Raw genomic sequence first — 23997 nt, 5'->3', positions numbered from 1 at the left:
GGGCGTACGTCTAGAGCGCTAGGTGAAAATATAAAGCCCGAAGAGGGGTGGAAAAAGGGCGAGATTTTGTTCAGAATTGAGGAAGAACCAACGCGAATAATAGAAGTAGGGCCCGGAGAAGGAGATGTTGTAAGTGAAGAAAGGAGGGGGGGAGTTAGAGAAGAGTTGCTGTGTGATATAAGGGACGAGGTAGAAGAAAGCGACAGGTTGAGTATGGCGATAGGAGGGGGAAGCGAAGGGGGGGAAGGTACTTGTTCACTGAGAACCCTGGACGATGAGTGGACGGGGCGACTAAGGAACAGAGTGGGAAAAATGGCATCACTAGGGACATCAACAGCTCAAACGGGTCCGGACGGAACGACAAAAGGAAGGCTACAGCTCCCGTTGATACACAGGGGAGGAGGGAGGCCTAACTATATCCCATGGGCACAGATGGATAAAGCCAATTTATTAAAGCTATTGCCCCCGTTGTCAGGAGGGGCAAGTAAGTGGATATATGCCTTTGAGAAACATACTGCCGGGGTACCCCTAGCCATAGGAGATGTAAAAAGTCTACTCGTATCAGCAGTAGGTGACCAGGCTGAAAGGGTATGGGTTAAGGCCGGTTTCCCGGGAGTAACGTTAGACTGTGACCGCCATGATGGGGCATCCTTCAACACGGTGCGTTCCAGGGTGTGGGATGCCTTACGCGAAACATTCCCAGACACACCGGACTTGCAGTCAGTTATGCAGTGTACAATGAATGACGGGGAAGAGGCTATGGATTACATTTTTCGGGTCCAAGAGATGTGGAGAGCAGAAACGGGCACGCCCTGGTATCAATCGACATCTTTATTTTATTTTATTATAAAGAGAGGGCTCCCAAAGGAAGTGCAGAAGGCGCTTGACAAGATAGCAGGTATTGAAGCAAAGGGATGGCCAGAAATTCAAAGCATTATAGTACACCATTGTAAAAGAATCAAGGAGAGGGAGAAGGAGGTGGCGCAGAAAAGATTGGCAGACGAGGCGAAGTTAGTACAGTCAAAGTTAGTGAAGGTTGCAGCAGCAGTAGCCGCGCTCCCACACAGTAGGGAGGGAGATGAGGAGGAGGAGGGGCTGATAGCACTCCAAGGAAGGGTGGCAACTAATTGGGCAGGACCAGCACAGCGGCAGTGGACTGAGCAAGAGCAAGGTGGAAGCCCGCAGTGGCAAGAGTGGACCCCCCGAGGGGGACGAGGTGGGTACAGGGGCCGGAGAGGAGGCGGACAGGGGTATGGAGGAATGGGAGGAAATGGATGGCAGGGTCCCAGGGGCCCCCAAGGGAGTTGCTGGAACTGTGGACGATGGGGACATTACTCCAGGGAGTGCAGAAGTAGACAAAACAATGGGTTCCAGGAGGGGGAGACTTATGGTCATCCACACCCGGGAAGCCCATACGGTCTCCCAATGGGACAGCAGCAACTAAGAAACCCCGGCCAGGGTACCACGGGCCAGCAACAAGGACACCAGTATAGGACACAGAACCACCCCCAAAACAATGACAGCATGCAATACACACCAGGTAACCCTTTCGCGACAACAGCAAACGGGGCCCCCGCGCCAGCGCCTTACAGCGGCATGTTGGTAGTTTCCGGAAATGTCTTTAATGAGGGAGGGGCGACGAGATACCCCGCATAGGACAGCCCACAGAGAACACTTGCATGTCCAGTTCTATCCACCACCTACAATGCAGCAGAGGAACCATTGGTAGGGGCGCAGATAGGAGACAAGCAGTTTATATTCATGGTTGATTCGGGAGCGGAGAAATCATGTATCAGAGAGGGCCGATTCCCGTTATCTAACAGGAAGTTAGAGACGCAGGGGTTCTCTGGGGCTGTAGTTGAAGTTCCTTACACAGAAGCTTTGGATGTGACAGTGGGGGGTAAGACCGTGAAGGCACCCTTATTATATTACGAACATTCCCCAATTAACTTGCTAGGGAGGGATCTCCTGAGTAAACTCAACATGACCATATCATTTACCGAGAGAGGGATAGTGTGTTCCACACCCGGGATATGCCCCTTGCGTGCAATGTTGGTAGTGCAAGCCTACACAACCACGCAGGAAATACGAGGACTGCCACAAAATGAGGAAATGTTTATCAAAGGGCTGAAGACTCTGGCCCTCATAATTCCCGAGCTGAGAAGCATGGACTGGAGGATCCCGGCGGAGTTCCTCTTCCGCCCCATAGTATGCCCCAATGCAGCACCAGGATCAGTGGTATCGTTCGATTTGCACGCTGTGCAAGTGTCAGCAAAAAGAATAGCTGTGATCGGAGTGGACGAGGAAGGGTGTGAGTGGCGCACAGTGCTATGCACAAACGCCAACATCGCCCTGCGAGAGGTAACAGATGAGGATCTCTTCTCAGACTCAGAAGGGGATGGTGAAATAGTGATGGAAATAGCGATGCCCTGTGATATTTTAATACAAGCAAGGGAGACTCCCGTCCAATTGATGACAGTGGTAGGAGCACCACCGTCGTTTTTTGATGACGACATGAGGCTCGTACCAAACAACTTATGGACAACAGGCCCCCATGATGTGGGACTGTTGCATGGAGTACAGCCTGTGGTAATAAAGCTAAAACAAGGAGCAATTTTACCACGAGTTAAACAGTATCCTCTGTCTCGTGAAGCTGAAGAGGGGATAAAAGAGACAATAAACGCCCTACTAGCACAAGGGATAATAGTGCCTTCAAACTCCCCATGTAACACTTGTATTTATCCGATCAAAAAAGCAAAAGGGGGGTCTTGGAGGATGATACAGGACTTACGCCCCCTCAATGATGTAATTCAGAAGGAGTTCCCTCTAGTCCCAAACCCCGCATCAATACTATGCAGCATCCCGAAAGAGGCATCACATTTCACAGTAGTGGATTTGAAGAACGCATTTTTCTCTATACCCCTGGCTGAAGAGAGTAGATACCTTACCGCCTTCACACTGGGGGGTAAAAGGTATGAGCATTGCAGATTACCACAGGGTTACTGCGAGAGCCCGAGCATCTTCAATCGCGTATTACATGAAGACCTAGGAAACCTATCAGTTGAGAGCACCATTATTCAGTACATAGACGATTTACTAGTCTGCGCACGAAACGAAGAGACATGCAGAAAAGATTCCATAACATTATTGACTTTGCTAGCCAACAAGGGGTACAAGGTGGACAAGGGAAAGCTACAATACTGCCTGACAGAGGTCCTGTATCTAGGACAGCTGATTTCGAGAGATGGAAAAAGAATAATACCAGACAGGGTAGAAGCCATAAGATCAGTACAAGAACCCACAACAGTAAAAGACATGCAGAAATTTTTGGGAATGTGCAATTACTGCCGAGCATGGATATTAGATTATGCGGCATACACTAGGCCCTTATTACAAGCATTAAAGGTGGCTCAACAGGAGAACAGGAAGGTGGAATGGACGGAAGAGATGAGTTCCTCCTTCCAAACACTAAAAGAGTTGATTTCAAGCGCCCCAGTACTCGCAAACCCAGATTATGGACGCAAGTTTTATCTATTCTCCCACTGCAAGGAAACACTGATGACAGCAGTCCTGACACAAAAAACATCCCTAGGACACAAGCCATTGGCTTACTATAGTGGCACTTTAGATGCCGTGATGCAGGGCCATTTCGCGTGCGAGCAATCACTCGCTGCAGCCGCGTTCGCGATTGAGAAAAGTGCCACAATAGTAATGGGATGCCCTGTGACATTGTTTGTGGAACATTCATTATTTGCAATACTCGAGAGATCAAAAAGCACACTGACCACTCAGCGGGCAACTGCCTACGAGATTATACTGTCCAGTGCCAACATCCATATAGTGAGATGCAAGACAGTGAACCCCGCCACATTCATTACAGAAACGTGCACGCTCGAAGACATGCAGAACCACGATTGCGCAACCTACACAGGAGGAAGTGGGGAGGAGACAGTGGTGTGTGAGAACGCTCTAAGCGAAGGGGAAGTGTACTTTGTGGATGGGTCCGCATCTATTGACACGGACACGGGAGAAAAACACGTTGGCATGGCAGTGGTGAGGTTAGAAGACGGTGAGTATGAAACATTGGTACAATATCGTCTCCCATCACATTACTCCGCGCAGGCAGCAGAACTGATTGCACTCATAGAAGCACTACATGCAGCAAAGGGTTGTGCAGTGACGATATACACAGACTCAGCTTACATGACAACAACAGTACATGGAGGCCTAGCAAGATGGGGGCGGAGGGGCTTTAGGAGGGCAGATGGAACACCTGTACAGCATGCAGAATTGTTAAAAGAGTTAATTGAGGCCCTGCAAAACCCCACTGCAGTAGCAATAGTAAAATGCCAAGCACATACGTCCAACACAGATGTTGTGTCTTTAGGGAACGCGGCAGCGGACGCTGCCGCCAAAGAGGCTTCCTATTTTCAGAAAAATGACACAGGTGAATACATGCTTAAGGACAAAACAAACGAAGAGCCCCCAGAGGGATATAATGTCATGCCCATACCACAAATAATAGAATTGCAGGAAGGATCCAGTGCAGAGGAAAAACTATTGTGGACAAAGCGAGGGTGCAGCAAGTCAGGAACAGACCTGCTGTGGAGGCAAAATAACTCGGGGAAGGTGGTAATGCCAATTGAGCTACTAGAGATTGCATTTCAACAGCTACACTTCCCTGCACATAACACCAAACAACACATCGCAGCAGAAATACAGGAAGAATGGTTCGTGCCCTGTCTCCAGGAGCACGTGTCTCGCTTGGCAATGGAATGTACAACATGCCAAATATACAATTCAGGGATGACATTACGTACTCTCCGGGGAACAATCCCTAAGCCCATTGGCCCATTCAAGGAACTACACATCGATTATGCAGATATGGGGGAAAGGTGTAATGGTGCACGGTACATGATTGTGGTCATGTGCCCATTTTCAAGGTGGGTGGAAGCAGGACCCTGCGCGCGACCCGATGCCAAGAGCGCCGCCAAGTTCCTAGTAAGGGAAGTATTCCCGCGCTGGGGAATTTGTGACGTGATCCGCTCAGACAATGGCACTCATTTTGTGAATGAGCTTTTTAAGGAAGTGACTACATTGTTGGGAATAAAACATAAATTATGCTCAATTTATCATCCTCAAAGTAATGGCGTAGTGGAAAAGATGAACGGACTGTTGAAGGGCAGGTTATCAAAACTATGCTTTTCATTAAAAAAGAATTGGATTTACTGCCTACCACTTGCGCTATTCGAGTTACGAAACCAGCCAAGCAAAGACCACCATTTGTCCCCGCACGAGATCGTGACCGGGAGACGGATGAACACTGCACACTCACCACTGCGCGAACACTCAGACGCTCACAGAAGCGCCGCGATATTGGGAGATGAGTTCACAGACTATTTAAAGAAACTGACAAGGGCAGCGCGCGTGATAGCAAAGCAATTGTCCCCACCCTTCACTAGAGAAGAGGGAAATGTAACAGGCGCTGTCACGGAGCCGGAGCAACAACTACAGCTAATGCCAGGCGACTGGATATATGTCAGAAGTTTTGTGCGTCGGTGGAATGCACCACGATTCCATGGCCCATATGAAGTAATATTTTGCACACCTACGGCGGTAAAGGTCAAAGGGTTGAGGTACTGGGTGCACTTGACCGATGTACGGAAGGCATATAGCAACGTACAAGAGGAGGTAGATGGGGAGGCACAGACAACAGCAAACGCTGCAACTGAGCAGAATGACTGAATATGAACTTGCGTGTATGTGCTGGTACTGAATTTGAAGAAATGCACAACTGATAATAAAAAAAAGGGAAAATTTTGTTTTAGCCTTCATCTTGTTGAGTGTGAATATATATATATATACATATATAAAATGGAATGCTGAACTATGAACTTGTATACACCCTTGTCTGTGAATACCCCTCCCCGTATCCCCACCCGCTTCCATTCCCCGTCACATGTATATTGGCACTGTTGGTGCCAACAAAATGTTTACATGTATGCACTCAATGCACTTTTATATCTTAAACAGGAGCTTCCATGGCATCTAACGGGCGGCCTGCAACGGATAGATGTACTAGAATTAGAGAATGGTTAACTGTGAAATGTATATATTCGTATGAATGTGGACTATCTGCGTGCATTATATTGTTCTTTACATTATTATTTGGTCTGGTTACATACTGGTTCATAGCGTTCATCTCTATCGAGATGAACGAGGGGGGAGGGAGTAACACAACTACTGGGACCAATACAACTGCAAGTGTCAATGCAACTACAAGGGAAGGTGATTTTTTGATATGGGATGGAACTAAACTTGTGTGGGGCTACTATACTACGTCATCCAATGTTGTCATCTCACACGATGGAGGGCCAAAGGGTGAAAGACAAAACAACACACTGTCCCCACCTGAGATGTCTAATTACAATGCTCACAGCTTAAACGACCGAAATCCCTCTGCCATATCCTGGTTGTATAATACCCCCACCAGCCAACCTGCCCCCACGGCCATAGAGAATCAAAGAATGAGAGAAACACATGAAATATTATATGATGACTGGGTGAAGGGGGGCGGGAATGAGAAAGGGGGGTCTAGTTTGTCTCTTGCCTAGGGAATCGGGAAGAATATGAGGAATAAGAACAATAGACGGAAGAGGGAAGCAGGAAGGAAGAAGTATGATGAGTACTATGGGTTAGGTCTAGATAAGATGGAAGACCCGCGACACCCCCACCAAACAAATAAGTGGTATGCAGACATGAGTGCCACAGCTAAACAAACAACAAACGAGAGCTGTTATGTTTGCTCCCTCATCCCTCACGCATCAGGTACACCCAAAGTACTGTTACCCAAAGAGTTGCCGATTATAGATGCCCAATGTCTCCTTCATCTCACGTTATGCAGGATTAAGAACACCTTCCAGGCACATGAAGTGACTTTTCAAATGCTGCAGAACGAGAAAACGTGCTACCCAAAACCGTCAGGGGTTGTATGTCTGAGAGAACCATTTTTTGCAATCGAAGGGACACTTTTTTCTGATAACAAGTGGAAGAATGAAGAAGTAATGTGTAAAGCTGAAGCACTGAGGGGTGTGGCACCGGAGAAATTGCAATGGATAGAAGAAACATGCACACCTGTATGGAGAGAACACATTTCAAAACTAACCTGGGTTACGCCCATCGAAAAGCCTTTCAAGTTGCAGAATGAAATAGACTATGAACTATGTTTCAAAGGAGAGGGGAGAACGTCCATGGGGACGAACAAGAAGTGCAACAAAACCCTCACTATCCCAGACCTAAGAAAAGGGACTGCGGCCCTTATGGACACGTATTGGGTATGTGGAAAACAGGCATACCTACACCTCCCCCCGTCGTGGAGTGGCAGCTGCTCAATGGCCACTCTGCACTCAGCTCTAATGGTGATACCAGAAAGCCACATCGATGGAAGCAAAAGGACACAGGAACGCACACCACAGAGTGTGGCCCAACCGACTGCAGAACCACAAATGTATGTTCTGTCTTCTGGAAGCAAGGGAGAGGTGTTGACCCGCAACAGACGAGCATCAAACTATATATCAAAGGCATCATCAGAACTATTGGCCCAGATCCCAGACAAATATCGATTATTCAGCTCAGCAGAAACGTTTTTTGCCTCGCTCGTATCAAGTGTCCAAGCAAGGGCTAACGCAAAATGGCTCCAGATAACCCGCTGGGAATTAATTCAGCTGGCGAACGACACCGAAGAAGGTTTTAACATAATAAAGGTCGAACTAAGAGCCTTGCGACTGATGACCATGCAAAACAGGTATGTCCTGGACCTGTTGACGGCGATGGACGGCGGTGTTTGCCGAAAAATAGGAAGTGCCTGCTGCACTTTCGTACCTTCTGAAGACGCAGAGAACGGCTCCCTGTCCCATGTGATCGAAGCAGTCCACAACCTAGGAGAAAAAATGAAGATGGAAGGCGGAGCAGAAGATAGTACATGGTTCGATAACCTCTTCTCCTGGGTCCCCTCATGGCTTGGAACAACGATGAAATTTCTGATGCCAGCTGTGGTGTTCCTGCTTTTGATTTTTCTGCCTATGCCAGGTGGGTCTTCGAGTCTGTGCTAACGCAGTACCAAATGGTGCAATGATGATGGTGACAATGGGCAACTCACACGGTACAATAAAAACGGTGCAAGAAGCACAAGTGCAAACAGGGGTAGACAACACACCCAGGTACCAACTGGTGCCCATGTACCACGACAAGGATATTGTAGATAAGCTTTGGCACACCACCATCAAAGAGCCCCGCATACTAGAATGGTACGAGGAAGTGTGGGTAGATTTGGACGGAGATGGTGGGTGCATATATCTTACGTGTACTCCAGATGAATACGCCAGGAGAGGTGAGAGTTTAAGGGGGGTGTGCAGAGCATGGATGCCTATCAAAGGAACTCCTGCATGGGATGAGGCGGTGATGGACGAAGCAGAATGTAGGAGGATAGAGGAGTTAAAGAATTCGTTACTTAAGTAACGAAAGGGGGGAAATGTAGGGGAGGACTGGTCCAGGAGACCCCTCTCGCCTGCGTTTCTTCCCCATGTGAGGGCTATGGCCCATTGGGCGTTCCCTCATGCCACCCGGGCCCAGGTGGTGGGGGGGGCTCACCCACTGGAGACATTGCCCACACGTATCGAATGCCCATATGTATTGATTACAACACAAATTTAGCTAGGCCCGAAAACCATTCTTTGCCCGGGAAAGATGGTGTGAGCTCAGCCCCCACCCTTGGAGAACATCCCTGTTGCCGCAGCACCCTGGCAGATCCGCTGCGAGCACGTTCCCACGAACAAAACGGACATGAGCTAGCGTAATGCACTAACATTGTATCAGTTCACCTCCCGCAGTGTATCATCCCTCCTAGCATGACCCGGCCAGCAGGCCTGGGAAATGAAAAGAACAGTAATATGGTCATCAGATGGCAGACAGTCTTTATGCATTAATGTCAAGACCTCTTGCATTATTTCTTTCTTCCACAAAATACAAACGCCTGTAGAAGGTATTAAAATGAGAAAGTATGCTCCCATGATATAAGCTATGGCAAGCTCGCACCATTGCAGGTGGATGCCAATGATAAAGGAACGCTCCAGGGATCTGTTTGTTGCGTGTATCACTGGGCAGCCTACCTCACGTGGTTTCGCGCCATAACTAAAGCTAATGCTGCTAGAGTACACGAGAAAGCGGATGCAACTATACTATGAACTCATTAAAGAATGCGCGAGAGTGCACGTATCATGTGTGAATGTCTGAGCCCCTCATATGCCACCACCGTCACGAACGGTGGCGGGTCGTTTTCTATGTACTCCACTGATCTAACCACTACCTCATTTACTGCGAATGTATATGCATGTAACTGAAACACTGTAGCTGCTAGAGTGTAATGTACAAATATGATGCTCGAACTGGGTATAATCGAAACGCACCCAGCAAAGGTTAAATGCATGTTTTGACGTGATTTCAAATAAGTATTATAGAAAGTGTTCAAATGTCTGCGATGTCTTTACTTGTATTCAGCAACACACGAGGGAGATACCTTTGTGAAAGCGTACAAGGTCTCGATGTATCCCCCTCCCTCCCTCAGAAGGCTGCCAAGACATGAGAACAGAGCCCCGCTCTGCGTTATCACGCCTCCCCCGACCCGACTGCAGCCGCTTCAAAGACTTGTAGCCCCACTGCAGCACCCAAGGCCGCGCCCAGCCACCTGCATTATTTACAGCACAGTAGTAAACCTTAGTTCAAACTCAAGCACCCCCTCGTAAACCCCACAACCCACCGGACTGTCTCAGACTTATGGCCCTGTGCAATCAGGACACCCAACACTTTGACAACACACAGCGAAACATCCATAACCACTTCTAACAAGACAGAAAGACCTGTACCACCAGCCCCAGTCCCCGAAGCTTAGCCCCTCGACCTATGGTCCCGGTCAACAGATCACGAGTAACCAGGCCACGATATATTATCTCCAAACCCCTCACAAGGTGCATTCCTCCTGTGTTGCATTAACCTATTGAAAGATTTACTAAAGAGAATAGAACTGTAAATGACTGAATGACTGCAGTGTGCATGGCAGAGGGCAAGTAAGTCAGAAAAGGCATTCATCTCTGCCACAGGCCGCCTCGGCACGCCAACACCGCCCGGATGAACTCAAGCCGACCTGCCAGGCCCAGCCCAACCCACGAGGGTGACCAGTGACGTCCTCCAGCCAAGACCAACCACACCGCAGCAGCACCTATAGTTAGTCGTCGCCACCCAATCCCAAAGAACTTGTGCCCCCTATAGTATGTAGGTTTTGATGACGTTTTTTGTAAATATATACGCCTGTCTTTGCTATTGTCAGACAGAGCGCTCTCGGAGTTTGCAGAGTTCTTTGCATGCCCAATTCTGATTGATAAACTCCCATTTACGCTCACCCGCACTCTGTCTTGGCCTTATTCCCATTTTGGGAGAGTCCTTCATTGTCTCTCATTGCGGGGAGGATCGTGCTGTTTGGGGACGCTCGCTTTCACTAGACAGGATCTCGCTGTGGGCCTTTGGTCGTGGTGACCGGCTACCACCTCCCGGTTGCACGGATTGGCTTAAGGGCCAAGTGCATCCAATGGGAGGGGGGAGCAAGGTCAGGTCACAAACAGGGAGTGGGGGCAAACACACCATCACGGGTGGCAAGAGAGGGGTCGGGGGCGCACACACATCACACCGGGAAAGAGAGGGGTGGGGGCACACACCATCACAGGGGGCAAGAGAGGGGTGGGGGCACACACATCAGAGGGGCAAGAGAGGGGACGGGGCACACACACAATCACGGGCAGCAAAAGGGTGGGGGGCACACACATCACAGGGGCAAACACAATCATCATGGGGGCAAGAGGGGTGTGGGGCACACACCATCACAGGGGGCAAGAGAGGAGTGGGAGGCACACAGCATCACAAGGGGCAAGAGAGGGGTGGGGGGCACACACACCATCACGGCGGGCAAGAGAGGGGTGGTGACAGCGTGGCGACGTACCGAGGCAGACAGGGCCACGTTGTGGGCCTCTGGTAGTGGTGGCCGACTCCTACCTCCCGGTTGCACAGATTGGCTTAAGGGCAAAGTGCATCCAATGGGAGGAGGGAGCAGGGCCAGGTCACAAACAGCAGATCAAGTGTAAAAACAATGCAGCCATTTTTGAAATGGCAAAAAGTACACCAGGCAGGGATGCAAGATACCCGAAGCAAGGGAACAAAGGCAGTGGGAATAAAGACACTTGTGTTCCAAATGATTTCTCGGCGTGCAGTGTCGATGAGGCATAATTAAACGCAGTTTTCTTTTTTAAGTCAATAGGATGTTGTCGTGCCAGCGTATGGGAGCGAGGGGTCCTCGAGCCCCCTTGCGTCGTACGCTCCTCAGTACAAGGCTTGGACCACGTGTCTCCGGTAGTGGGATTGCCCCTTGCCCTTATGTAAAGGCAACCACGGTTGACTGCTGCATAGATGGGACTACTGAACAGGACACGGAGCATCCATCTTTTGTGCCCCCTTTCAACTCCATCTTGGGTAAACAGGCCTCACTGTGATAGTACAGCAATGCTCAGCTCCCCTTCCACCGCAGCAGCAAAGGACAGACACACACACACGAGGTGCGCAGGCAGCTGGCTGGCCCCCACCCTTGCACTCCCCCTGTGAAGGAAAGCTCTGCGCTTCCATTCTCACGCTGAAGCTGGAGAAAGTTGTAACAATCAATATGCTACAGTTTTCTTCCTCTGAGATCACTGTTCGTCTGAGAACCGGCATGTGAACCAGGATGAGCTAAGCACTTTCTGCTCGATTCGTCCTCATAAACGTGCAAGCCACCCACCCCCATTAGAACAATTTATTGCCATCTTGACCCTGCACCCCCTGTAAGGTATTTCTTTCAAGTGCCAGACCCTCGCCTGTGCTGCGAAACCAACCCAATACACTCCTTACTAACCTTAAGCATTTTTTTTTTTAATTTGTACTAATGAGTTTTGAAACCTAGGAAAAGATGCGAAACAGCCTAATTCTTCTACATGCACAATAAGGTCAAGGCCTCCAATTAAAGCCACGAATTGTACTGACAATCATTGTGTGTGACTTATGTAGAAATGTGACAAGTAGCATAAAATGTTTTAAATAATTTGTTATTTAGTGTGTAACATATTAGCTTAGGTAGTGACCACAGTGACTGGACCCTGACCTGCGTGGAGCACAAGATGTTTGACGTCCGTCATCTCGTCAGCCACTCAGGAGGAAAAGATGCCACCCACACCTACAGCACCACACCGCCTGGCCAATCGGGTCCATTTAGCATTTTTTGTTACAGTTACTTTAATTAATATAAATATAGTGTGATGTAATGAGGGTTAGAGGGTTTTTTGGGGTTATTTCCTAGCTGGGGAAAAAAGCCATCCTTTGCACTCTTGCAGCTGGGTCTCAGTGCCTCTTTCCCCGACAAGGGGTTGTGTCTGCTATTTTATTTTCTCTCACACGTAGTAAGCCGGGGAAAGGCACCTACACCAGCGAGCGCTCCGTAAATCAAGCCCCGCTTTCCCAAGTGTTCTTCAAGTCGGGCAGCATGCTGAGGCGAGTGGAATGGCCTCCACAAGGTCGTCAGGGGAAAGGAGCAGGAAGGAGGCAGGATGAATGCAGGGGCCTTATTGTGGGCATTCGGTAGTGGTGGTGTGGAGTCTAGTTGTCAGGCTCCAAATCAGCTGTGTGAGACATTTAAACCTGGAAATCACCTGCAGCAGACAGTTCGAAGAAGGAGCTAGGAGATGCAGAGTGCGTGGAGCAGGAAGCGAGTCCGGAGACAGAGGGAAACTCACAGAAAAGCCAAGGGAGAGCAGGAAACATCTGCCAGTAGCAGACTGGTGGCGTCGGGACCGGAGAAGAGGAACTCCGGTGAAGTGAATGATGCGGAACGAGGCCCGGAAAGACACGGCCCTGTTGAGCTGCACAGGGTCTATTGAAGAACGACTCAGAAGCTGACGCGGGAACCAAACGAGACATAGCCAAGAAGGAGAATCTTGCTCAGCAAAAACTCCTCGCAGCAGCCCCCCAATGAACTGGTGAGTCAAACTAAACGAGTAGGGAGCCCAGGGACGTGTGAACACGTTAAAGAATATTTGGGAAGCAATTTTGTATACCGACCAAAGAAAAGGAAAACATGGTACAATTCTCCTGATAGCAGATGTCAGTTAGGGGAAACCTGAGAGAAAGAACGGTCGACAGACAGAGCTTGAACAACCCCTCATATATGGGATGTCAGTATGGAAGAAGTTGGGACAAGTAGTATCTGAAGTCAGCAAAGGTGTATTATGGAAGAAGTACAATTGTGTAATACCTTAGAGGAATGTGAACGTTGCAGGGAGACCGGATAAGAGCATCAGGTGGTGAACCTTTTTGGAAAGAGATACCTGGCTGGAGAGTACACCAGGGGGATCTGTGTGAGCCAAAAGAGAGAGATTCCTGGCACGAGATAAACCAGGATATTAAGAGTTTCAGTTGAGAAGTTTCCTGGTAGGAGAGTATATCACGAAACACACTTTGAACTGATGTGTTGAAGAGAAACTGTGTCATATTAAGTTGTTTTTTCAATTGTACATTTGTCAGCCAGAGAATTTGAAAACACTTGCCTTTTGCCATAGTCTAATCAATATTGGAGAAAAAACATTTGTTTAACCAAAAGTAGGAAAGACTTTCCTTTGCCATATTCCAACCAGTGTTGTGGAAAAGACATTTGGCTTTGCTATCCTGAGGAAAGTATTAGGTAAAAGACATTTGCACTGCCTTTAAAAGACTGTTCTTGCAACAGTTTTCATACAACAGGTCAATTACTCTATAAACTTCCCCCGAAAGACACTGGGGTTACTCCACCCGTGGGGGAGACTTCTATCACAATATGGGTGGATGAGCCTGTCAAATTACAAAAATCCTGTTTCTAAACTACACCAATCCCTCAGAAGAACTCTACTGCCTCTATGACCAACTGCCCCTAGGTCACGCTGATGTTCCGCCTATCTAATAGGGAGAGCAAAGAGAGCAATGTCCCTACTCCTAAACTACACCAATCCCTCAAGAAGAACTCTACTGCCTCTGTGACCAACTGCCCCCAGGTCACGCTGATGTTCCGCCTATCTGACAGGGAGAGCAAAGAGAGCAATGTCCTTACTCCTAAACTACACCAATCCCTCAAGAAGAACTCTACTGCCTCTATGACCAACTGCCCCTAGGTCACACTGATGTTCCGCCTATCTAATAGGGAGAGCAATGTCCCTACTCCTAAACTACACCAATCCCTCAAGAAGAACAAGTTACTTCTTACCTGGTAACGTTCTTTCGACGGGATGTTCCTCTGACGTATTCCTTATCTTTGATAATACGTTTCCAGCTTGCTGGCCTCGGAATTTTTTTCTGTAGAGGGTGCTGCGCGTCGACGTCCGCCGAGTCGATGTCCTTCGACGGCCACCGTATCGGCGCCAACGTCACCATGCCCATAAATAGCCACGCGCTGCGTCCGTTGGTCAGTTCCGTTTTGTAGCATAAGAAAAGTCATGCCTGAATTGGTTAGTGACCTTGAAGGAGCGTAAGCTGCAACCACAAGGGAAGTTATCACTGCGGGGATGGTTGGGAGGGGCGATAAAGAATACGTCGGAGGAACATCCCGTCGAAAGAACGTTACCAGGTAAGAAGTAACTTGTTCTTCGAAGGGATTGTGTCCTCCGACGTATTCCTTATCTTTGATAGACTCCCATAGCAGTGGCATGTAATTGGAGGCGGGAGTGAGAGTGTTATGTATCCCTTTAGGGATGGACCGAATGTAATACGGCCTTGCCAAATCTGGTCTCTTGAGCAGTGGAGGAATCCAGATTGTAAAATGTTGTGAATGTATGTGCGGACGACCATGTGGCAGCCGCACATATGTTCCGGACCGGTACCCCTCTTTGGAGAGCCGAAGAGGCTGCGATACCCCTGGTTGAATGAGCCCTGAGATTTTGGGGTGGCTCTTTCCCTGCTAGTCTATAACATTCCAGGATGGCCAAAATAATCCACCTGGAGATGGTTTGTTTTGTTATGGGTAGTCCCAACTTGTGACCTGAGTATCCTACAAACAGTTGGTCTGCTTGGCTGATCCTAGCCATTCTGCTGATGTAAAAGCTGAGAGCTCGCCTAGGGTCCAGCCTATGTAGCCTTTCCTCCTCTTTCCCCGGATGGGGAGGAGGGTAGAACGAAGGCAAGGTAATATTCTGAGTAATATGAAATTCAGAAACCACCTTTGGGAGGAAATTAGGCTTCACCTGTAGGACAACTTTGTCCTTGTGGAAGATTGTATGTGGGGGTTTACAGGAGAGAGCTTGCAGCTCGCTCACCCTCCTAGCAGATGTTAGTGCTACCAATAGGACAGTTTTAAGCGTGAGAAATCTCAGCGCGCAAGAGTGAAGTGGTTCGAATGGAGTGCCCATTAAGAAGTTTAAGACTAAATTTAAGTCCCATAAGGGAACCTGGAATGGTTTTGGAGGGTAAACATTAGTTAGTCCCTTGAGAAATTGTACCACTAGAGGAATTTTGAAATACAATGGTTCCTCCGCAGTGCGCTTGAAGATAGAAAGCGCTGCAAGATAGCCTTTTACAGTGCCCACTTGAAGGCCTGAGTTTGCCAAGTAGAGTAGAAACGATAACACCGTTGGTGTACCACATGAAAAAGGGTCGATATTCTCTTCCCTACACCAGCTGCAAAATGTGTTCCAAAGGCAGCGGTATAAAGACTTTGTTGCCGGTCTTCTGGCTGAAAGCAACACCTCCATGACGTCATCAGGGAGATCCCAATTCTTGTACCTCAACCTTTCAGAAGCCAAGCGTGAAGGTTGAGGGTTCTGGTGTCTGGATGGAGAACCTGACCTCCCTTCTGCGAGAGGAGATTCTCTTTGAGTGGAAGACGGATTGGAGGACAGATGGACATATCTAGAAGGTCCGGGTACCACGTTCTCCTGGCCCAATCCGGGGCAATTAGGATCATGGTTTTCCGGAATCATCTCAACCTCCTGATCATTTGAGGAATAACCGGGACTGGAGGGAACGCGTAAAGGAGTGGAAACTCCCAGTCCACTACGAACGCATCTCCTAGAGCTCCTCTCGGGGGAAATTCCCTTGAACAGAACAGATCGCACTTCCTGTTGTTGCTTGTGGCGAACAGATCCACCTGAGGGGTTCCCCAAAGGGTGAAGATCTCTTGAAGGACTTCCTGAGCTAGCTCCCACTCGTGGGAGACTGTGCTCTGCCTGCTCAGAGCGTCCGCTGTCAAGTTCTTCTCTCCGGCTAGGTGGACAGCCGATAGAGAGATTCCTTCTTGGATTGGCCAAAACCAGAGCTGCATCGCCTCTCTGCACAGTGGCAGTGATCCTACGCCTCCTTTTGTTGAGGTAGTACATGGCCACCGTGTTGTCCGTCATTATCAGGACATTTCTCCCCTGTACTGATGGCAGGAAAGCTTTCAGCGCTAGTCTGATTGCTCTCAGCTCTAATAGGTTGATGTGTAGTCTGGACTCCGATGGAGACCAACGACCGCTGATGGTCAAGTCGTTGGCATGGGCTCCCCACCCCGTGAGTGAGGCATCTGTGACTACTGTTATCTCTGGCCATGGTTGCCAAAACAGTCTCAAGATGTTCTCTGGATAGGCCCACCATTGAAGGTCGCGGGCTACCTTGTCCGGAATCCGGAGGAGATCTGTCATTCTCCCTGAGAATTGCGACCACTGACTTCTCAGTGCCCACTGAATTGATCTAATTCTCAGGCGAGCCTCTGGCACAAGGAAGATGCAGGATGCCATGAGGCCTAGCAACCTCAAAAAGTCGAAGGCTGGGAGACGTTGAGCATTTTGAAACTTGGTGACCATCTGTAGAATATCTTGAGCCCTCACCTCTGTTGCAAGGCTTTTCCCAGGGAAGTGTCCAGGACCGCTCCAATGAACTGGAGTCTCTGTGATGGTATCATCTGTGACTTCTTTAAATTGAGGGAGAAGCCCAGTCTGTGAAGGAAGTGGCAGACATAATCTAGCTTGGCCTGGGCCTGTTCCGAAGATACAGCCCTGATCAGCCAGTCGTCCAGGTAGGGGTAGACGTGGATCCCTTCCCTCCTTAGACTCGCCGCCACTACCGACATCAGCTTGGTGAAGACCCTCGGGGCGGAGGTCAGCCCAAATGGCAGAACTCGAAATTGATAATGAGAGTCGCCAATTGCGAACCTCAGGTATTTCCTGTGTTTGAGATGGATTGGCACATGGAAATAAGCATCCTGAAGGTCCAGAGATACCAGCCAGTCCTGGAGCTGGAGGGCCTGAAGGATCTGAGAGAGAGGTACCATCTTGAACTTGTTCTTCCTGAGGAACTTGTTCAATTCTCGTAAGTCCAGGATGGGTCTCAGTCCTCCGTCCTTCTTTGGTATGAGAAAGTACGGGGAGTACCAGCCTTTGTTCCTTTCCGCTACAGGTACCGGTTCTATGGCACCTTTCTCTAGCAGGTCTATAATTTCCTGCAAGAGGAGCGGATCTGAAACTTTCAGAGAGCTGTTCCCCGGTGGATGACTCTGAGGAATGTGTAGAAAGGGTAGGCAGTAACCTTGGGCAACTGTTTCCAATGCCCAAGCATCTGACGTTATAGCCTGCCATTCCGTCAGATGGTGAGTTAACCTGCCCCCTACAGGTGTCTTGTGTGGAAAGACCTCAGAGTGGTTTGGGGGCGGCTGATGCAGATGCCGAGGGTAAAGAGGCACCTGCTGCTGCTGCGGCGGCCTTAGTACTTTTGACCCGTCCACCTCGGGTGGATCTCCTTTGGCCTCTTTGAGCCGGCTGTCCTCTGCCTTTCCCGAATGCGGAATAATAGCGAAAGGACTTTCCTCTTCCAGAGGTTCCTGAGGGACGAAAAGAAGGTTAGCGGATAGCAGCTCCTAAAGATTTTGCTGCTGCTTTAGAAGTCTGTACCTTTTCCAGACTGTCATCAGCCTTTTTCCTGAATAATGAAGAGCCGTCAAATGGCATATTCAAAAGTCTGGCCTGTACATCTGGAGCAAAGCCCGACTCGCAACCACGCATGCCTGCGGATTGTTGTACTTGCCGCCATGGCCCTGCTGATACTGTCAGCGGAATAGATGCCAGTTTGAAGTGATCGCACATTGCATCCTTGCCATCTTTAATAATGTTAAGGAAGGCTTCCTTATCCTCTCCTTCGGGTATGCAGTCAGCCGCTGATGAAGCACACTCCCATAGTGTGTGACTAAACCTGGCGAGCGTACAGGTGGCGTTGATGGACTTCAACGCCATACTACAGGCAGAGAAAACCTTCTTCGCCATAGAGTCGTACCTCTTGTCATCTCTATCCTGTGGGACAGTAGGGTAAGCGGTCCTACTGCTAGATGAAGTTGCCGCTTGAACCACCAGGCTCTCTGGAGTCAGGCGTTTTGATAAGTATTCAGGGTCAGCAGCCGCTACCCTATACTTGGTTGACAATCTTTTATTGACTGCAGGGATAACTTCGGGAGTTTCCCAATTAGATGCAATTTTCCTTTGTAAGGCTGCATGGAAGGGGACCACCGGGTCCTCCTGTGGGCCTTTGTCCAATATATCTGTTAGGTCGTCCTGTTGAAAAACAGGTGAAGGCGCAGACCAACCCATAAACTCAATAATTCTTGCCATCAGGGTTCTATAGGATGTTTCGGCATGTTCCCCTGGGTCTGGCTTAACAAATTACACTTCTGGGGAAGTGTCCAGCCCACTTGCCTCATGTAGTGACTCCTGTAGGTCCTTCAGCCTTCTTTCCTCAGAGGTGAAATCCTCTGCAATAGGCAGTGTGGTCCTCTGTAACCCGAATGTTTCCTGGTCAGAATCTTCCCCCTCTTCATAAATTGAAGAAAGTCCAGGGTACTCTGACCTCTGAAATGGAGTAAAACCCATCTCTAAGGCAGAAGGAGCCAAACTCGTCGTTATTGGACGAGAAAACGTCGATGTCGTCGACGCCGATGTAACAGGCTTCGAAGGTGCCGAAAACGACGTCGAAAAAACTGGAAGGGGTCTTGAAGAACTCGAGAGGATCGGGATCCTACTCGGGGGCATCGACGACGGTCTCGGCGTCGTGCCGGAGGCCCTTGAAATCACTGTTGGCTGTGGAGTGGCCTTGGTCCTCTCTTTCATCGGCATCGACGATGGCGTCGAGTCAATCGACCGATGCGTCGAGGAACCCTTCGACAACGGCGTCGATGGCGCCGATCTGTGCGTCAAAGGGATCTTCGACGACGGCGAAGACGGTGCCTTCTTACCCGATGGCTCATGGCGCTCTCGGGTGGAATGTTTCGCTGGGTGCTGCGACTCGCTGCGTTTTGATTTTTTGGGTTTTTCACCCGGGGTATCACCCTCAGCTGTCTTCAAGGGGGTCGAGGCCGCGTTCTCGAAGACGCTTAACATTTTCTTGCTGAATTCCTCCCACTCAGCTTGAGAACTGTGTTTAGTGGGACAGGAGACCCTTTCTGGGGACACAGAAGACGAAGAATGGGACCTTCAACGTCGCTTTTTTGAGTGTCTTGATCTCAACGAATGGTGGGAGCTGCTTCGAGATCTAGAATGGGAATGTTTTCGACGGCGAGGAGACGAATGCCTCGACTCAGCCGACAAAACTTTCGAGGAGGATTTGGCTGACTTACCTCTCTCGAGATTTCCCTTGCGCTCCTTCAAGGCTTTCGCCGTCATGGACATGCAGTCCTCACACTCCGAACAATGGTGCTCGGATCCCAAGCACCATAAGCAGATCCTGTGTGGATCCGTTATTGACATTTTTTTACCGCAGTCTCGACATTTCTTGAAGCCGGATCGCGGCGTCATCGGTTCTGATGAAGAAGCCATCGAGAACGATAAGGTATATTTGAGTAGAAATAGATAGTTATCCTGACTGAACAACGACGTTCCGAGGCCCCACGAAGCCCGGAAAAACGGAACTGAGCAACGGACGCAGCGCGTGGCTATTTATGGGCATGGTGACGTCGGCGCCGATACGGTGGCCGTCGAAGGACATCGACTCGGCGGACGTCGACGCGCAGCGCCCTCTACAGAAAATATTTCCGAGGCCAGCAAGCTGGAAACGTATTATCAAAGATAAGGAATACGTCAGAGGACACAATCCCTTTGAAGAACTCTACTGCCTCTGTGACCAACTGCCCCTAGGTCACACCGATGTTCCGCCTATCTAATAGGCAGAGCAAAGAGAGCTATGTCCCTACTCCTAAACTACACTAAGATCCCATCAAGAAAGGTACTAATTGCAATAATCCAGGGGAAGCGAGCCACCCCCTGGGCACAAGGGTTGTTTTGCTTGAAGTAAAATGTTTTTGTTGAATTGAAGTTGGAAACATTGACCTTGCCCCTTTTGATTGTGTGCGTTAGTGTGAGGGTCAGATGTAGTTTCCGTCAGCCTGCTTTAGGTTTAGTTTCATAGAAAGGGACTCTCACTTTAGGTTAGGGAAAGTTAGGCTTTTAGCCAAACCCCTTTCTGTTGATAAAATGGCTGATGTTGAGAATATGACCACTTTCTGACTGCTCACTGTGGGTACCAAGCTTGCTGTGCATAGAGACCTAAGCTACACCTCACTGATGGCACCCAATAAGGACACAATGGGGGTCATTAGGAGTTTGGAGGTAGCCATGGGGCTATTAGCACCATGGCTACCTCCATACCGCATACCGGGTCTGGGATCCTTGAAGGAGGAATTACCGGGCCATTCCAACCTTGGAGGACTCAGTAATTCCTCATTCAAAATACCCATCCCCATTGGAGCCCCCATAGGGCTCAATGGGGAGGGAGCTAATAACGGTCCCGTTGTTAGCTCCCTGGTCCTTTAGCGGCTCCCACTAAGGGCATCTGGTAAAACCAGCCGCCCTTAACGGGACCCGCTAAAGGACCTCGTAATGCGGCGGTAAGGGGTTAACAGCACCGGCACCCTTACCGGCGCCGTTAACCCCTTAACGCCAACCTCAGAATGAGGCCCAATGTGTCTGGGGTTGGGTTTGGTCTTGTGCAGAAGGAATGAGATCTTGCTGTTCAGGCTGGACTGCCCAAATCAACTTGTATTTGATCTTTCCCCTTGGTTAATGGCATGGCAGACCGAAAAACAATAGTCTGGAGAGATGCCAAAAGCAATGCCAGTGATCATGACTGATTTAAAACTTTTTATCCATCACTGTTCAATGCTGTATAGGCAGAGAAAAGCATCAGTGCCCGGTATGCAAGAGCCCGAGGCTTGGGGACCCCAGAACAAGCGTGACCAGATCCAGCAATATAGGAATCCAAGAGATGGGGACAAGGGCACTCAATGTGCAAAGAGAGGACATCTGAAATTAAGTTGATTGGTCCAAGAGACGTTGGGCTGATACCGTACAAAAGCGAGGTGGCTGGCTGAGGACCAATACAGTATTTAAAGTCAAATTTCATGGGACACAGGGAACTTGTTTATTATAGTTAGCAGAGGGTATTCTAATAATTACTGGGAGTAGAGTGAAGACGCTACTTGGTGTGGCTGAATAATGAACAGCACTTTGTGCATTTAGTTCAGAGCGCTTGTTGATACACAGAGGCCAAGCATGAAATCAGAGGAAGCCTCAGTCTTCAGGGGGCAGCAATTCTTTTACTCGAAGAGTGTTTTAGGAGTCATCAAGTATAATGCAGGGGTGTCTGTTCTTACATTTTAGAAGTTTTCCGTATTTAACTACATGAAAGTGAAGGAAAGGATATATTACCCATTAAGCACCATGGATCCCAATAAATCTATCCAAGCAAAACCTCTGTACTCTGACCCACTCGGGGAGGAGAGAAGAGCACCCCATTTCTGAAGGATGCAGTGACCCATAAGACATGAAAGCCACCAAGACTGAACGTTAACTGATGTACTCTCTTTCCAGTGCATGGCCACCAAGCAGGCCTTCTCGACTCAACCAACCTTCGTTGTTACTGACGTCTGTAAAATCTTGGCTTTGTACGATCTTTTCCACTATGTCATCAGCATCCATTCTTGTGTCATCGACCCAGGAAGGGCGACTTTCCACAGAATCCGTCTTCCTCCTGCAACCACAAAAAACAGAGTTGGGCATAATTAACCACCCACACAATGTAACTACCCTCTTCATCAACACATCAGTGTGCGTCTGTGGGAGCACAGCAATTTGAGCGTGGCCGCAAAGCAAGTACATCAGTGTCTCTCTCTGGCAGCACAGTGAATACATCATATAGTCTGTGGAAGGACAGTGGGACTCATTACGAGGTTGGAGGTAGTCATGGCGCTATTAGCGCCATGACTACCTCCAATACCGGTACCGAGTCCGCCCTCATTCAATGGGGACTTACCGGTCTATTCCGACCTTTGCGGGACCTGTACGTCCACATTGAAAAAGCCATTCCCCATTCCCATTTGAGCCCCCATACGGCTCAATGGGAAGGCGCTAATAACGGTACCGTAGATTGCGGTACCGTTATTAGCTCTGAAGTCCCTTAACGGGCCCCGTCCATAACGCCTGGTAAAACCAGGCGTTAAGGAAGGGACCCGCTAAGGGACCTCGGAATAGGGCACAAATGGATTACCGGCACCGATGTCCTTAACAGTGCCCGGTATCCCTTTGCGCACACCTCGTAATGAGGCCCAGTGACCACTCAGTGTGTTTATGTGGCAGTACAGCAAATGCATCAATGTGTGTCTGTGTGGCAGCAAGGGGACTACATCAATGTGGCCATCAGAATACATCAGTAAATATAACAGTGTGCCTAGGTGCACAGTTATTACACCGGAGAGTGACAACACATGGAATGCATCAGAGTGTGTCTGTATGGCAGCACAGCAAACCCATCGATGTGTGTGGCAGCAAAGTAAATACTTCAGTGTTCGCCTGTGGCAGCACAGTAGTGAATAACTCGGGTGTGTGTCTGTGGCAGCACAGCAAATCCATCAGTGCACCTATGGCAGCACAGCAAATACATCAAGGTGTCTGTGGAAGCACAACAAATACACCACAGTGCCTAAAGCAGGAAAGCAAATGCTTTGGTGTATGTCTGTTGCAGCACAGTAAACGCATCAGGCAGTTCTGTGGCAGCACCCATTGCACACAAGCGACAATGGAGCAGGTGGGATAGCCCTGACAATGCTGTTCACCCGACAGTGGGAATCCTAAGGACATCCTCTTAGGGTGTGTGTCTGTGGCAGCACCCATTGCACACAAGTCACACTGGAGCAAGTGGGATACCCCTGACAATGCTGTACACCCGACATTGGGAATCCTAAAGACATCCTCTTAGGGTGTGTGTCTTTGGCAGCACCCATTGCACACATGTCGCTGTCATCAACCGCCGTTTGCGTCCCTTCTGGACTTCGTGGTCCCTGATCCATAGGGGACTGAATTCAGTAGTCCTCCCAACATGGCCGCTGAACGTGGAACGCTGTTTGCCAGTCTCTGCGTTACACGCTCTACAAAGCAGACACGCCCCCACGGCTATGCGCGTCTCAACGCTGCCACTTGCATTAGTCGGACGTGTGTTGCCAGAGCTCGTTCAGCGCTTACTTTTGATTCCTGGTTCCCTGAATTCCTCTTCTTCCTTCTTTCCCCTTGTCCTTACCTCTTCATATCCTGGATTTCTATCGCATTCGGGTCTCCGAGTGCGAACCTCGTTATTTCCTGGTCTCCGTCCTGGACATCTGAACGTATCCTGGAGTTGGGTTGCGAACCACACACTGGAATCCGAGGACCTACGCACGGGGTTATATAAATCCCGAACTGTGCGAAAGAAGACATCTCCGACAGGTGAGAAGGGGAGAGACTTGTGACAGTCGCACTGTAGCAAGTGGGATACCCCTGACAATGCTGTACACCCGACAGTGGGAATCCCAAGGACATCCGCTTAGGGTGTGTGTGTCTGTGGCAGCACCCATTGCACACA

At 49.3% G+C, this 23997-nt stretch overlaps 1 protein-coding gene across 1 annotated transcript in view; it reads right to left on the bottom strand.

Annotated features, from left to right (window-relative positions):
• Nucleotides 1-23997, bottom strand: part of EEIG1 (estrogen-induced osteoclastogenesis regulator 1) — a 662295-nt gene that overhangs the window by 148063 nt on the left and 490235 nt on the right. Inside the window, exon 10 of the mRNA XM_069609104.1 lies at nt 22013-22134. Within this exon, the coding sequence (XP_069465205.1) occupies nt 22013-22134 (122 nt within the window). The remainder of the gene's footprint in view (nt 1-22012; nt 22135-23997) is intronic.

The sequence above is a fragment of the Ambystoma mexicanum genome, chromosome 8 (assembly GCF_040938575.1).
Source record: "Ambystoma mexicanum isolate Mex_15411 chromosome 8, UKY_AmexF1_1, whole genome shotgun sequence".
Taxonomy (NCBI): domain Eukaryota; kingdom Metazoa; phylum Chordata; class Amphibia; order Caudata; family Ambystomatidae; genus Ambystoma; species Ambystoma mexicanum.
The sequence above is the reverse complement of the archived record's forward strand: the minus strand, read 5'-3'. Positions and strand labels throughout refer to the sequence as shown.